General features: G+C 44.9%; 1 protein-coding gene across 1 annotated transcript in view; it reads left to right on the top strand.

The window, feature by feature from the left end:
* LOC129678884 (guanylate cyclase soluble subunit beta-2-like) overlaps positions 1 to 17,176 on the top strand; it is a 54,345-nt gene that overhangs the window by 26,498 nt on the left and 10,671 nt on the right. The window contains exons 5-11 of the mRNA XM_055609837.1: positions 3,701 to 3,800; positions 4,757 to 4,953; positions 6,759 to 6,870; positions 8,068 to 8,171; positions 9,690 to 9,906; positions 13,639 to 13,959; positions 16,509 to 16,657. Of these exons, the coding sequence (XP_055465812.1) occupies positions 3,701 to 3,800; positions 4,757 to 4,953; positions 6,759 to 6,870; positions 8,068 to 8,171; positions 9,690 to 9,906; positions 13,639 to 13,959; positions 16,509 to 16,657 (1,200 nt within the window). The remainder of the gene's footprint in view (positions 1 to 3,700; positions 3,801 to 4,756; positions 4,954 to 6,758; positions 6,871 to 8,067; positions 8,172 to 9,689; positions 9,907 to 13,638; positions 13,960 to 16,508; positions 16,658 to 17,176) is intronic.

Below are 17,176 nucleotides of genomic sequence, written 5' to 3'. Positions count from 1 at the left end.
GTTGGTAAAGAGAACATGCCTTCTCAACCTTCCAGATCAGAACACCGTGAAAGCGCTGTGTGTGGTGTGTGTGCGCGTGTGTGTGTTGGGTGTGTGTGTGAGGTCTATATGTATGTATGTGTGTGCGGTGTATGTGGGGGTGTATAGAGGTTTGTGTGTTTGTGTGTGTAGGGGTGTGGGCATGTGTGCGCATGTGGAGGTCAGAGGAAACCCTCAGGTGTCAGCTCCCATTTTCCATCTTGTCTGACACAGGCCTCTTGTGGTCTGCCACTGCGTAGGCCGCCTAGCCGGACCGGCATTAGCCTGTCTTAGAGTCCTGGGATTACGATACACAGGATCACTCCTAGCTTTATGTGGATTTTAGAGATTTGAACTCAGGTCCTCACACTTTCTCAGCAAGGGCTTTACCTACCCATTGAGTCTTCTTGGTGGCTCCTAAATACTTACAAAGCGCCTTCTATGTATAAAGAACTCACTTTAAAGGCATTTGACACAGACAAAAATAGGAACCAAATAACCTCCCTCACTGTGATGTGTGGATGGAGAGAGTCAACACCGGGGTCTGTAGCACTGGAGTAGTCCAGAGGAGGCATTTGTAGACAGTTACTTCTGTGTGCACTTCCTTCTCTATGTTCAGCACAGCCAGTTCCAACATCGCAAGTACCTACATGGCAACTGCTGTCTTTTTTTTTCACCAAACTACAACCAGCAGAATGTAAAGAGCTAGATCCTATTTTCCTACCATCCTGCATATGCATATCCATCCATACACCACACACAACACACACAAAGAGACATGTGGGCGCACACTCATACCAGCACACACAGGCGCTGTGGTTGTTGTGTGGCAAGGCTTTTCCTGGAGAGAGGCTACGCATGTCTAAGTATCTAAGAGAGAGCCCGGGATAGACCAAAGTATGACTACCACCAAAGTAAAAATTGGTGGACCAACGAGTTTTATTGGTGTTACTTACTGGAGTATGGGTGAAGGGTTATTTCCAGGAGCAGAGATGGCACACATACAGCTTTAGCGCCAAAGCCCACCCCAGCGTGGGTGACAGCGCACACAGGCTGGGAACTCGGGGTGCACTATACAGACCACAGACAGCTCAAAAGGTTGGATGGTGTCCCTCCCAAGGGACCCAGTTAGTCTAAACCTCTTCCAGGCAGTTGGTCTGGTCTCAGTCTTCTTTGTGGCCTGATTTGTCCAAGAATAGCCCTTGGCCACTTGTATTGCTCACTCTTGAGAATGAGGGGCCTAGTGAGTCCGGTCAGTTTCAGAAACTTCCTGAAGCTATTTTTGAGCCGTTTAGCTGCCACCTTAAGAAGATTCCCTGAAGGATGGGATGTTTCAATTTGGAAGGAAACTGAATCAGGGCCTAAACCAAAATACTTCTAGGAATACAAGATAGGTATTTGAAATTCAAGAAGAAATCCGTTTCACTAGCAGCCCTGCACCAAGAAGGACAGTAGCCTTCTACATCTCTTCCCCAGCTCAGACCGAAGCCCATTGTCCTGGGTATTGAATTGCTGCTGAACAGAGCAATAAAGGACCTCCTGTTCACTCCCTCAGAGAACCCTCTAGTAGGTGTTTTCTCTCTTTCGGTGATACAAACATATCCCATCTCAGACTTGATTAAAAGCAGATAAATGCCTAATAAGGCGCTGCTTTGGGGCTGGTTCATTGGTCCCAAAGAACTGGGACTGTGGAAGTTGCCCGCCTGAGCTTAGGAAGGGAGGTTTTATAGACCTTAGGCAAGGGGTGGTGATGTGTCAGCCAGGAGCTGGGACTGTGCCCAGGTATGGTCAAAAGCTAAGCCCCTGGGCAGGCCTGCCCACTTGGGTGGGCTGACCATGTCAGAAAGGCAGATTGCGTAAGGCTGCCAGAAATGGAGAACTGGGCTCTTGGCGCCACTCCTCTGGTTAGTCTTTTCCCAGTGTGGGTGGGGTTTCGGGGGGAGGGCATACAAGGTTTCTCAGCTTGTGTAGAGGTAAACAGGGGATCCCAACTGAACACTCTCTAGTGAGCTTTACCTCAAAAAAGAAAAAAAAAAAGGCTCACTTCTCTCATAAGAAGGCTGTTCTGAAGTGTCTGTAGTTATTTCTGGACGAAGAATTTTTCTCCTGGTATGTTCTTGAGGGTTCTAATTTTCAAGTGGAACCAACCTTGAGAACAAAAAAACGAGTTGATTCTTTCCAGTTGCGAGATCTCTGAGTTACTAATCTCCCCTCACATAGCTTGGTCACAGGCCAAGGATGGCAACAGCTGACCCTTGCATGGCGTGGTGCTAAAGATCACGGGGGCTCAGCAGTGGTTCTCTCATTAATCTCATTTTAACTTTCCCGGGCGAGCCGCAGTTGCCAAATGCAATCGTTCAGGGGTTGAGATTTGGGGTAAACTTTCTCAGCAGGAGCTGAAATGATGGCGTTACGTGACTGAAGAGACGATGGGAACGTAGCTCTGTGTGTGATAACTGAGACACACTATTGTAGTTTTGTGTCTTGTAATAGATAAACAATGTGGTAGCTCTGTGTCTGTAGTAAAGGATGCATATTATTACAGTTCTCTGTGTGCCAATGGGCTCATACTATTGCTTCACGCGGCTTTAAAAATTGTAGTTCATGATGCAGCCATACCATTCGTGGGTATGTACCAACGGCTCTAAGTCAGCTAAAGAGACACTTATCCATGTTTATGCTCTACTATTCAAACAGCCAAGAAATGGAACCTGTCCAGATGCTCATCAACAGAAAAAGAAAATATAATGCATGTACAAAATTGAGTTTTATGCAGCTACATAGAAAAAGAAAATGATATTTTCAGGAAAATGAATGCAACTAAAGATGATTCTGTCAAGTGAAATAAGCCAGACTCAGAAAGACAGATACTATGTGTTTTCTTTCACATGCAGATCCTGGATTTAAAATTATGTATACACAGACCATATGTGACATGCTCCTTTAATCCCGGCATTCAAGAGACAGAGGTGGGCAGATATCTGTGAGTTTAAGGTCAGCCTGGTTTATATTGTGAGTTCTAGACCAGCCACGGTTACACAGTGAGACCTTGTCACAGAAGTAACATTTACCAGGAGGAGCCAGAGTGATGTCTCGGTGATTAAGAAAGCTTACTGCTCTTTTATCGGACCTGGGCTCAGTTCTCTGCACCTCCAAGGCAGTTCACAACCATCTGTAGCTCCAGTTCTAGAGGATCCAATACCCTCTCTGGCCTCCACAGGCCCAGGCACACATGCGGTACACATAAACTCACACACACAGGCAAAACACTCATACACATAAAGTAAAAATAAGTAACTCAAGTATTTTTTAAATTATGTATTGGTACATATATGTACGTACTTTGATGTGTGTGTGATGGCAGCACGGAATAGAAGCAGGATCACGAGAGGAATAAGAGATCCTAAGGGAGCTTGGAAGTAGAACACATGATAGAATACACGTGATGAGAAAGCCAAAGGATATAAAGGAGGAGGAAAGGGAGCCAGCTGGAGGGAGTGGAGAGCCAGTCTAGAAGGGGGCTGAATGAGAATAAAATATGACGAATAAAGATGCCGCGGTCGAGCCCGTTACTTTTGTATGTTAACCTAGAAGCATATATTTATATATTATGAGCCTATAAAAGTAATAATGTAAACGATGTGCGTTCCCTATGGGAAAATGTGCTGTGTCTGCTAATTAGGAAATGAACGCGCCATCCTTTCGAGCGGAGGCGGGAGCTGACGGGGCAGTGCTTCTCCATTACTATTCGGACAGAAGCGGTCTGTGCCACATTGTACCAGGTAGGAAATGGATCAGCCCATCCCGGAGCTCGCTAGGGCGGCCACACACCCGCCGTGAGGAGGCCACTGCGCCCCCTATAGTGACTGGTGTTTCGGTCATCATGCTCTTAAGGGTTGAGAGATTTTTAGAATGATTTTCAGAACACCAGAGGAAGACATGATTTTTAACGCTCTGCACAGTTGTTTGCACAGCCGTGATAATTCTGTAGAGATTTTTTTTTTATCTACTCAAAAAAAAAAAAAAAATCCAGCATTGTAGAAAAATCTTGGTATTTAGGCTGTTTTTGTTCCATTTCCTTCTGCATTCTAAGGACATATACTCCTCCACCCAGCCCTAAAACCCTGTGTAGGTGGTTGAATATTTCACGCCCTAGTCCCCTTAATTGCCTCCGCTGCTCTGTTTGTAGCTGTTGCTGATCCTTTGCTAATGCCTAATGTAGATGCTGTTGGTGCGTAACTTCTTGCTTGCTTTCTCTATATTTTGTACTTTACCCCTGAATGGATTCTCAGAACAACGGTTTTGAACACATGATATTTAATGCACTTCCAGTGGAATTTCGCTTCCGTTATGTATGGAGTCTGTTTAATGAGTTAGATGTCTTCCTGAAATAAAAAGGTGAACAGGTGCTGAAGTAGAAAATTTAGTGACAGTGACATACTTATAAAATTACAGAATTTTATAAAACTATAATGTCAACAATTTATAAAATCTTATAAACTTGTGAGTTTTATGATATAATTATAAAATTATAATGACGGTGACATATTCAAACTCACAAAACTTAAATCTCTGTATACTCTTGCCCTCTGAGCCACCATAGGATGCCTATCTATGGCAGGGCACGGGCTTGGTGACTCGAAGGACACTCGCAAAGTGGGACAACTGGATATGGTAGAGGTTTTTGCCAGCGCACTGCCTTCTGCCACTGTTCACCACAGGCGTCATCCTGCCGCAGGTATCATTGAAGCTGTGGCCAAGGACTTCTTTGACACCGACGTGGCCATGAGTGTCCTCGACATGAATGAAGAGGTGGAGAGGACAGGGAAAAAAGAGCATGTTGTCTTTCTGGTTGTGCAGAAGGCTCGCAAACAGATGAGAAGGGCAAAGGCAAACCTGCCACAAGACAGCGCAGACGTCGGGTCAGATGAGGAGGTACTGGACTTGCTGTGTCTTCAGAGAACAGCTCCCCCGGGACAGGCTATTCAAACCACGCAAATAACAGGACCTTGAATAGTGGATTTCAAGGCAAGCTTTCCCAGGCCAGGTTTCATTGACACTGTGGACCAGATTATTCTGGGTTATGATGGGCTGCGTCTTGTACTGTAGGATCCTTCACATCATGGACATCTGTCTATCCATCCAATGTGACTAGAACCCCATCCCTTAGTTGGGGCAATCAAAAATGTCCCCAGAGTAGAGCTGGGGGGGGGATAAAATCACTCCTAGCTCAGAATCACAAAATCAAGTTAACTTAACGCAAACTTTCTAGAATGTACTTGAGCCTGTAAGGTGTTCACAAAAAAAAAAAAAAAAAAATCAAAGCTGGGTATGGCAGTTATACCTGCAATGTACTTAGGATGCTGAGGCAGTAGGATTGCTATTATTTTAAAGCCAGTCTGGGATAAAGAACCCTATCTTAATACCTCAACAACAAACCAAAATGAAAGGCTTTGAAGTTGGAATCTGGTATCTTATTTCACAATCCTCTTGCCATGAGTGGGCTTATCGGGTCCTCAGTGCCCACTTCGCAGGTGGAACCTGTCACAGGTCCAGCATGCAGTCACGATCCTATCCTTGACCACCTCAGCTACAGCTCATAAGGTGAGCATTGCCAGCTTAGATGCCACATGTGTTAGGTTAAAATTACTCTGAATCCATGCTGCCTGTTCACACACACAGGTAGGACTGTGATTCCTGGAGCCAGGGGGGGGGGAGAGTTATGTCTTACAGCATGCAAAGCTGTTAGGGTCTGCTCACCAAAGAGTTGTCAACCCTAGAAAGAGTACTATAGGTTCATTGAGAGTGATGGTGACTTTATCTACTCTTGGTAAGCTTGCCTCAGGCTCTAAGGTCCCAGACAAATGACAGCCACCAAAGCCACTCTGAGCCAGTAGCTTCTGAGGGTTTTTTGTTTGTTTGTTTGTCTGTCTTACATCCAAGAAGAAGGAAATTGGGGTAAGGGGTAAGAATAATGAACACCGAAGTATGAGGGAGACACTAGAGAGAGCTCCTGAGATGAGATAGGGGTTCCAAGAGAGGAGTATTGACACGCTGCCTTCCTAGTAGAGCTTACGGTGGGAACTGGATGGCCACTGAGATCATCATTATTGGGGCTGGTCATTTTTTTTTAATGTTGTCACAGTCTGAATCAGTAAGGAGTCCACAAACCCTCCACACACTCCCTTGGCCCAGGCTGAAAGTTACTCATCAGTCTAGGGGAAGGTGATGTGTGCTGGGTGATTGGCTCACTCTCCAAGAGCCATACACTTCCTGCCTACGGAGAGCCATCTCCTGTGTCAAGAGGATGCTCATTGTGTGTGTGGACATCTTCCCCTGGGAAATGTTTCTTATCGTGGTTAACCAGCCCATCTCTGTGCATCTTCAGTGGCTACAAATCTTTTCCTAGTGTAAAGGGAGACTTCGGTGAACATCCTTCCACCTGCCTTCTCCACATTTCGTATTGAGCCCTACGACATAGTCTCAGAACAACACCCAGTAAACATGAGCCTCTAAGCATCCCCTGGAGAGCTTGTAAAAATGTCTTGCTGACTTTGGTAGAGAAACTTCGGTGTGGAGCTCCAGGCTCCTGATAGAACTGATCACGTAAGCCCTAACACTATCTCTCCAGCTACCAACATGCTTCAGTATAGAAAGATGAGCCCGGCAGCAGAAGGCAGGGCTTGTACATCTTCAGTCCTGTGACCAAGTGCTCATACTTCACTCTCTGCTCCCTGCAGGCTCTTGAGGCAACACTCCTTAGGATGAAAGAGAGATATCTGAGCATCTCGGTTTGTCCTGGAGAGAAATCTCACTCGGATGTTGTGAGGGCACCAGTCATGTATGGAAAAGGTAAGACGGCTCTCCTGGCTCCAGCTCTTACATCAAGAAAACTCCTGGTTTGTAGGGGAAGAGCCCCTATACACAAATAGGGCAAAGGTCCCTACAATTTCAAGGCCTCTGATTCCCTTAGAGCTTGGATTTGGCATCTGTGGCTTGTAACTTTAAATATCGGCTTTTAACTTGCCAAACATCAGCTCTTTTGTTTGTGCTGGGTAACATGGAGACACCATCATCTCTGTAACCAGGAAAGCCACTGGCTTGGATTCAGTCCCAGAGGCGCCCTGTGAAAGGGAGGCTGGGCTCAGACACGCTGGGCACAGTGAATTCTTCCTCCCTTCAGGACCCAGGCCTTCTTGACTGGGGTGTGCTTCTGGACTGGAAGCTTGTGGCTCTCCACAGCTAGCCAGCAGTACAAAGGACAGAGGGCAAGAACCAAAGAAGCACATTTCTGTCTCTGTCTCTGAGGAGCTGTGACACGGAAAGCTGTGCCTTTCTGCTTTTCATTCACAAAGCGAAGATGGTAAACTCACCACACTGGCTTTTTGGGTATGGAGCTAGCCTGACAGCCAGCACCCAACTCTGAAGTCGGAATCAGAGCCCTGACCCTGTGGAAGAAGGAAGCTAGATGTTCCTTGTCATGGCGTGGTAGGTCAAATGACAGGCATCTGGGAGAAGGTCTGCTGTTGCTCAAAGAGCTGCATTCTGAGTCCTTCAAGCTGTAGCAAACACAACTGACATCCTTTGTCTAGGAGATTTTCATATCAAAAAGGCTCCATTGAGAATCTGCACCCCCTGCCAAATGGGACTGTTGGTTAAATTTTTACGTGCCACCCTAAACTGTCAGTCTAAAAAGCTCCATGGCAAATGTCCCTGATGCCGGGCTGGGCACACACTCACTCCTCTTCTGGCTCATTGTCTGCTTGTCACCGTTTCAATGCCAGCTCTGTTTTCATGGTGAGACATACTCAATTGGCCCAGAAGCAGCAGGCAGAAACTTGGCAGGGGGCAGGAGGGCTCCTCAACCTTGTCCCAAATTTTCTGTTTGTTTTAATTCGGACGGTAATTGCGGTGGCCATCTGGAGGTGCTGAGGGAGCCTGTGCTAAAGAGTGGGAACCACACTTCGCCTGTGAGCCATTTAAGATTGTGACCTTGTCCAAGGGGCTCTGTGAGGGCCGCTGATTAGGGCTTTCTTCCTCTGTGTCCAGGGCCCTTCAGGGACTCCTTCCAGCCTGTCTATCCTGAGAGACTGTGGATTGAAGAGGAGATGTTCTGCAATGCTTTTCCTTTCCACATTGTCTTTGATGAAGCAGTAAGAGATCTTTTCCCTCAGAAGCTTGGGCTTGGGGATTAATGGGGAGCCCTATTCACCATCATGGTGGCTAGTAAGGATTTAGATCCCTGAGTTCTCAGGGCTTAGGAGACTAGACTTTGCCCTGGAGGGTTCACTGACTTCACTTCGTGTTATAGACTCTTCTAGAATGGATAATCTTTTTTAAGGTAAATATAGAAATGAAGCTGAACCAGTGAATAAGTGGGAAAGTTTATGATCAGAAAGAAAGGCTGGAGGCAGACTTTAAAATTCACACCAGAAAGAGACATCAGAATATAACCTATAACCATGGTTCTAAAAGTGATTGGTCACCCCCTGTGACCACAGCTGGTTCTCAATCCTACCATGCTTCACTCCCTGCACCTTAGTAGAGCTAAGATTGTTGTATTCTGAGGGAGTGTGTGAGCACGACCATTTAGATTCTATTGCTATTGACTTCCCAGGATAAAATATCCATCAACTGAAGCTTGGGTGTGATGGCTCACGTTCATAATTTCATCAGTCAGGAAGCTGAGGCCAGAGTTAAGTTCATGGGTAGCTGCATAGCAAGAGACAGAACAAAACAGATGTAGACATAGATGACACAGACACATGAACTGAGCTGATTTTTCTTTTATGCATCTAAAGGACACGTAGGCAAAATGAATTTAGTCAGAAATTTTGGTTAAAATATTCAGCCATTATGATTTTCTCTAGAGTTTATTGGCATTCATATGCCCATTACCAGCCAGCTGGCTGTGTAGCAGGACCTCTATGGCATGAACTCACCTGAAGATGGTCTCTTCCATCAGAGAAGTGATGGTTCCATGGCAATAAATAAATACCCTTAGGTGAAAAACGGAGAATTGTGAGTCAAAAAGTGACGATGTGTTGGCAATGCCACAACATTCTTATTACCGGTGCCATTAATGTTTTCAATCCAATCTGCTCCAGATACTCCCTTTTCAGCTTTTGGATTACAGACTAACAGAAATGGAGTGACACGTGAGGTTTATTTCTATGGCTTTCCTGAGTTTTATGGTTAATAAGGGCTCCCAGACACTGTGCTGGTAATAGACACGTCCTCATTTCAAGGTCCCCATTTCATGCTCCCTTCCGTGCATTCTCTGGAGAGAGCAGAGAAATAGTACACTAGTCCCTGGATGAACTGGTGACAGGTCCAGACTTGGCTAGTTTATGACAGGGGCCGGGGCTTGTGCCGAGGAAATAGGGGTAGATAGCACAGAATGAAGAACTATTGGCCTTGTGGTGTCTTAATGCCTCTTGGCAGTCAGCCTGTGCTTCTGAGCATTCCCATACTATTTCATTCCTCTTCCAACATCAGCTGCAGATGCGACAATTTAAGAAAAATGATAGTTTTGCTTTGCTTATTCCATTACTGACTCCCCTTCAGCCCACTGAGTCACAAAACAAAGCCAAAATGTCATTATCTAAGGGAAAGCCAATGGTGGAAGTTTCTTTCTGTTCCCCAGACTGATATGTGTCCTCTGTGGATAGCTAAGGGTCAAGCAAGCTGGAGCAAATGTTCAGAAGTATGTCCCTGGACTCCTAACCCAGAAATTTGGAGTAGATGAGTATTTCTCCATTGTCCACCCTCAAGTTACCTTCAACATCTCCAGCATCCGCAAGTTCATTAACAGTCAGTTTGTCTTGAAGACACGAAGAGAAATGATGCCCAAAGCATGGAAGAACCAGCCGACACTCAAACTCCGGGGTAAGAGCCCATGCCTTTCTCTTCTGCCTGTTAGATCAGTGAGATTGGAAAGACAGCTTTTCAACTTCCCCCAAACCGGGAAGTCTCACTGAGTATATCAACCACAGGGTACATGTCAGGGAGTAATTGGCCCAACACAAACACGGTGATGTAGATTTGCCTTCATTCTTCTGCAGACACCCTCCAGTTTGACCAGCACCATTTGTTGAAGATGGTCTCTTTTTTTCCCCCCAAGCTTTGCTTATTTGTTTTGTTTCTTTGTTAAAAAATCAGGTGTGTTTTTCGGTCTTCAGTTTGATTCCATTGATTAACATTTTTCCTTTTATTCCAATACCAAGCTGTTTTTATTACTATAGATCTGTAGTAAAACTTGAAATCTGGGATGGTGAAACTCCAACAGTTATTCTATTATTTAGGATTGTTTTAGCTCTCCTGGATTTGTGTGTGTGTGTATGTGTGTGTGTGTGTGTGTGTGTGTGTGTGTGTGTGTATGGAGTTGAGAACTGTTTTTACAATTTCTGTGAAGAATCGTGTTGGAATTTTGATGTGGGTTGCATTGAATCTGTAGACTACTTTTACTATGATGGCCATTTTAACAGTGTTAATCCTACTGATCCATTAACTTGGTGATCTTTCCATCTTCTGATGTCTTCTTCAATTTCTTTCTTCAATGTCTTAAAGTTTTTATTATACAGGTCTTTCAATTGCTTGGTTAGAGTTATTCCAAAATACTTCTTGAGGCTATTATGAAAAGTACTGTTTCCTTAATTTCTTTTGTATGTAGGAAGACTACTGATTTTTGTGTGAAGTTTCCTGGAGGAATCTTTAGTTTTTTATGTATAAAATCATGTCATCTGCAGATAAAGATACTTTGATTTCTTCCTTTCCTATTTGTGTCCCCTTGATCTCCTTCAGTCTTAGTGCTCTAAGACTTCAAGTACTATATTGAATAGGGATGGTAAGAGTCGACAGCCTTGACCCGTTCCTGATTTTATTGGAAATTATTTGAGTTTCTCTCTATTTAGATCAATGTTGGTTGTAGGTTTGCTCTAAACTGCTTTTATTATGTTGAGGTAGGTCCCCGTATCCCTAGTCTTTCCAGAACTTTTATCATGAAGGGGTGTTGGATATTGTCAAAGGTCTTTTCTAGTTATCATGTGGGTTTTGCCTTTCAGTCTATTATGTGGTGAATTACATTTATTGATGTATGCATGTTGAACAATCCTTGCATCTCTGGGATGAAACCACTTGATCATGGTGTATAATGTTTTTGATGTGTTTATAGGTTTGTTTTGCAAGTGTTTTATTAAGAAATTTTGCATCTATATTCTTAAGGAAAATTCGCCCAGAATTTATGTTTGTTTTTTGTATAGTTTTGCTGTCAGATGATAGTGACCTTACAAAAAGAGTTAGGGAGTGTTCCTTTAGTTTCTATCTTGTGGAATAATTTTAGGGGTATTGGTATTAATTCTTCTTTAGACTGCTACACTGAACCCATCAAGCCCTGAACTTTTTAAAGTCAGTGGTCGGGGAGAGTTGTAATTGCTGCTTCTGTTTCACTAGGGACTATGAGTCTGTTTAAATTGTTTATTTGATCTTGTTTTGAGTTTGGTAGGTCATAGGAATAAAAAGCTTTATAAGCTTTATCCATTTCTAGGCTTTCTAGTTTCTTCTAAGGATTTCCTACTTTTGCTGTTGTGCTTAGGTCTTCAATCCAGTGTGAGGTCATTTTTTTTTTTTTTAACCTGCAGTAAGGAGCACATGCCTTGAGCTGCCCATTAGACTAATGATCAGTTTGTATACACATTAAACATAAATGCAAGTTCAGCTGAGGAGAAAACCCACAGGAAAAGATGTTCTGAAAGTCTGAGTTAATCTCAAGGTGTAGTGATAAGAGATGCAGCTAGCCAGATGAAGACTTGAATTCTGTTGTGCCATTGGAAACACTTTGAAAGGTCTCTTATGGATACTATTTGAGGTTTGAATGACCAGACCAGAAGTATGTCAAAAAAATGGATCATGGTTTAGAGAAAGAGAGCCTGGCAGGCAGGTGATGGCCACTTCTGGGGTGTAGATGGGAAGGTTAGCGTAGGCAGCAGTGCTGGTGCTGGGGTGACAATCAGGACAAACTCTCAGCAGTACATGGTGAGAGAAACGATTTAGGACAGTTATTACCATCCTTGCTTGGGAATTGGTAAGGAAGGTGTGATGACCTGAGGAATGACATGGCCGAAGTCCTCGAGGGCAAGAATTTTGTCAGTTCAAGTCACTCTGTATCCTGATGCCTAAAGCAGTGTCCTATGCCAGTGGTTGGTACCTCCTACTTAAGTAACAAAAGAATCCGTGAATGGAGAGCATTTTTAGAGACAGTGGAAAGTGGGATCCAGACTTCTGCAAACAAACACCTAATGGGAGCAAGGGAAACACCCAATACCACTGCCACATCGTCACAAGGACAACTGGGAAACGAGCATCAGGAGTTTTAAGAATTAACCTATTTTTGTCTAAGCACTATCGTATGCATGAGCGTGTCCTTTAACAAAACAGCCACTGGTGTACTTAAAGAGGTGTCAAGCTTGTTTGTAACACTGTTGTTTCTAGAACTATACACTAGGCATAATGTAATCCTTCCCGGCTTATAGTTTAATTAAAACACCACAGCCAATACAGCCTGCAAAAGTTGTGCTGATTATCTGTATCAAATACCTCAGAGAAATGTATTTTATGTGAAAAATTCAGATATTGCATTATGATTATTATCAGTGACCTTAACTGTTCTCTTATGCTTTTTTTTTTGTTGTTGTTGTTATTGTTATGAATGGTTACAGCTTTTATAATACATTAATAATTATATCTATTCTTAAAGAAGTGCACAATTTGAGTCTGGGAAGCAAGATGTCTTTGGAGACTCAGATTTATTGTCACTGTGGTATAGAATACAGCTGGATAACGTTAAAAGAGAAGACTCAGAGAGGTGTGGTAGCTTATAACACTAGCGCTTGGAAGATGTGGCAGGAGGATTGCCATGCGTGCAGGACCAGCCTAGGCTACAGAGTGATATCCTGTCAGAAAGAAGGAAAGGAAGGAAGGAGGGAAGGAAAGAGGGAAAGAAAGAGGAAAAGAAGGAAGGAAAGAAGGAAGGAGGAAAGGAAAGAGAGAAAGAACGAAGGAAAGAAAGAAGGAGGGAAGGAAGGAAGGAAGGGAGGGAGGGAAGAAAGAGCTAGCAGCATGACTCGACTGTTAAGAGCACTTGATCTTGCAGACCTAAGTTCAGGTTCCAGATGTTCCCCATCAGATGGTCCACAGCTACTGGCTATAGCTCTTATTCCAGGGGACCTGACATTTAACACATCTACACTCCAGTTGTGAACATAAACACATATGCATACATTAAAGAGAAAACAAATATCTTTAAAAGAAAAAAACAGAGAGAGAGAATCTGAACTCAAAGTCTTAGCATATGCAACATTTAAAAAAAATTAAGAAAGGGGGAGGGATGGACACAGACTAAAGAAAAACAAGCTGAGAACCACAGTCACAGGGAGAGCCACTGTGCGGAGAGTGGCAGATGAGTGAGTGTGGGCAGAAGTGTAGATGGCTGTCATGACACACAGCTCAGAAGGAGGGAGCAGGCTGTGCGGCAGCCAAAGAGCACGTGATATGGGCGATGCTTGCCTCTCGGTCCATCTTGGAGATGTTCTGTATTGTCGCATTCCTCTCTGTGATGGGCAGGCCAGATGATCTGGATGGAGTCTCTGCAGTGCATGATCTTCATGTGTTCCCCAAAGCTCTGCAGCCTCCAAGAGCTGGAGGAGAGCAAGATGTACCTTTCCGACATCGCTCCCCATGACACCACGAGGGATCTCATCCTCCTCAACCAGCAAAGGCTGGCGGAGATGGAGCTGTCCCGCCAGCTGGAGAGGAAGAAGGAGGAGTTGCGTGTCCTCTCCAAGCACCTGGCCATCGAGAAGAAGAAGTCGGAGACCCTGCTGTATGCCATGCTGCCTGAACACGTGGCCAACCAGCTCAAGGAGGGCAGAAAGGTGGCTGCAGGTATGGCGCCCTTCCTTCTACAGTGAGTACAGGGAGGAGTGTGCTCGTGCTAAGCGCTGTGGACTTTGAGCCTAGGGCAGATCTGATTTGATTTCTGGCTTCATCATTTAGAAGTGGCATTATGGGCTGAGCGATTAACCCGTATCTCCTTCAGTGGAGAGTGCATTGTTTCCAGGGTAGGACATGGACAAGGAGGCACCAGGGGTGCAGTAATGATTCTGGGTTCTTACAGAAGATGAAACTATATGCTACTTTGTAGACAGTGATGATACACTGAAGTGTGTGTGTGTGTGTGTGTGTGTGTGTGTGTGTGTGTGTGTGGTGTGTAAGTGTCTGTGTATTGGTGTATATGCCTGTACACACATGGATGTCAGTCTTTTTCTAGTCCTCTCTGTCTTATTCTTATAAGATGAAGCCTCTCACCAATACTAGAGCTATACTAGAGAACAGCAAGCCTCAGAAATCCTCCTGTATTTCCTCCTCACCACATTCAGCCTTTTGGACAGCTGTACATGGCTTTTTTATGTGGGTGTTGGGGATTTGAACTCAGGCCCTCATGCTCACATGGTAAGCAGTCTAACCCTTTGAGCCATCTCTCTGTTCCCCAACTCATTTTCCTTATAGTAGAAGTGGCATGGCTAGTTTAACAAATGTCAGCTTTGACGGTGAAGTCGTGATGCAGAGGAGGGAAGGCTGGGAGCTCACAGCAGCTGGTGATCAAGGCCTGTGTTGAGACGCGCTGAGCAGGACTGTATCCTGACGCAGTAGGGAGGGTCAGTTGTGAGGACTCCGAGGTTGCCAGTATAGAAACGTGTGACGAATTATCTCAGGACAGAACAGAGGGTTGGGGACCTGGCTCAGGGTCAGAGCACTTGCTCTGTAAACATGAGGATCTGAGTTCTAATCCCCATTGTCCCTATAAACAGTGGTATATGACCACACTGAAGAAATATACTGAAAGAAACTGGGTTCAAATCCCAAGCATCCACATACAAAGCTGGGTGTGACTGTATGTAACTACAAACCCAGCACTGTGGCAGGAAGAGATAGGTAGATACAGTAGAGGCAAGAGCTCGCTAGCCAGCCAGCCTAGCTGAAAAGGTGAACTTCCGGTTCAGTTAGTGACCTTTTATCCAGGCAGTAAGTCACAGAGCAGTAGAGAAAGATACCCAGCTCCTCTGGCCTGTAGGCTCATGCACCTGAACTTTCATGTATATGTAACAGACACGCACGCACGCACGCACACAGACACCAGAAAGAAGATCAGGCCTGAGGCGATGGCAGTCAGGTCAATTTAGAAGTGTTGGGTGTGAGATCTCTGCAGGACTTGACATGACAGGAACAGTGACGGTTAGGGATTATAGGCCGAACTAAAGGGAAAGTTCTTGCACAGAGCTGGGTAGTCTGGAATCTGTTGAACTGTGGGTGGTGCCTGATCACAGGCTCTATGGATGATGTAAGATCATAGTTTTTGTCAAGTTGACACAAGCTAGCGTCACCTGGGGTGGCTGGGGAGGTGGGGAGGCTTCGGGAGAAAATGAGACAAAAGAAACTATGTTCAGAAGGTATTGCATGAGAAAAAACAAACAAACAAATAAACTTGTTTTCAATTTTAAAAACATCCACAATGTACAATAAAACAATTAAAAAATAAAACAAGATGAGGAGGCTGAGAGGCGAGGAAGCAGGAATGGTAGAGTCATGTGAAGGGAGGTTAATGTCAGAGAGGTGGACGATACAGAAGGCAGCCCAGTGTGTTCCAGGCCTCAGCACTCCACCTAGTACATATCAACTGAGAATCTACCCATGCCAAGCCCTGCCCTTCGTACCAGCATGCACAGATCTCAGTACAAATGGTCCCCCATCTGAGTTCTCACTGGGATGAGAAGTGCGCATCAGGCCAAAAGAGACAGCAGGTGTGCAGGCCTCAAGGCAGGAGGCACTCCTCATGCTGGGATAACCCCAAGAAAGACTGCATGGCTGGATTGGAGCAAGCCAGAAGGAGTTGTTGAGACATTAAGATCAGGTAGCAGGGTCCCATGGGTAGGGTATGCTAAGGATAAAAGGTGAGGATTCACTTAACAGGACCTTTGTCTGCCATGTAGAAATTGGTGTAACTGGAGTCCATGGCAGAAGAAGAGAATAGGAGAATGTAGCAGCCATGCCACTGTACCAAGACAGACCCCTCCAGACGCAATGCAGGCATTCCTGTAGTTCAGGTCCTGAGTTTGGACCAGAGAAAGGGGACCCTTGCTAGGGGCCATTTCTCTTAACCCACAGCACCTGCCGCTTCTTAGTGGGAGCTCCCTAAGGCCTGGGGTTTCTTCTGCTTATCCCATGATATGATTCTCGTGGAATTATGAGTATCTCACAGCAGGGGCTCGAGGCATGTGCTCATATCTGTCGACTAAATGAGGAGCAGTGAATGACACCCAGGTCCATTTCCCCAAGGCACAGGCAGGCGTGGTTTTCAAAAGGCACCAGACTCAAAAATCATAGAATTATTATTCTGTAGCCTTGGCTACCACTGACATAAGTTTCTGTTGCAGGAGAATTTGAAACCTGTACAATCCTTTTCAGCGATGTGGTGACATTTACCAACATCTGTGCAGCCTGTGAACCTCTCCAGATAGTGAATATGCTGAACTCAATGTACTCCAAGTTTGACAGGCTAACCAATGTCCATGAGGTCTACAAAGTAAGTGTGTGTGTGTGTGTGTGTGTGTGTGTGTGCAGTTTGGTCTGCTTCTGGAATCAGGCCAGAGAGGAAACACTCAGGCCTGCCCTCCTTCACTGTGTCTGCACCAGTCTGAAGAGGAAAGCCACACAGAGAATGAGAAGTGCTGTAGGAATCCCTTTACAATACCCACGCCCAGATGGTACTTTGGCACCTGTAAGCAGCAAACACCACCTTCCTAGGTATTAGTCTCCTGCTCAGCAGAGAGTTTCATCCACATGATTTATTATCTATCTAATAGAAAACATCACATGACTACCCAGGAACTTCATCTTTTCTGGGATTTATTTTTCACCAAAAGCAGAAAGGAGGTTGGGGCTATGGCTCAGAGGTAAGGGGCTTGCCTAGCTATGTGGGAACCTGGGTTCCATCAACAAAACAAAAATCAGCTCTCTTGGATGTCTTGTGTTCCCTTTCCTATGTTCCTTCCTGCTCTTCATCTCCCCAGGAAACAATCCAATAGCTTAAAAGTTCTTAACC

This window comes from Psammomys obesus, unplaced genomic scaffold (assembly GCF_907164565.1).
Source record: "Psammomys obesus unplaced genomic scaffold, mPsaObe1.curated_primary_1811, whole genome shotgun sequence".
In the NCBI taxonomy this organism is placed as follows: Eukaryota; Metazoa; Chordata; class Mammalia; order Rodentia; family Muridae; genus Psammomys; species Psammomys obesus.
This window is presented reverse-complemented; position numbering and strand designations above follow the sequence as displayed.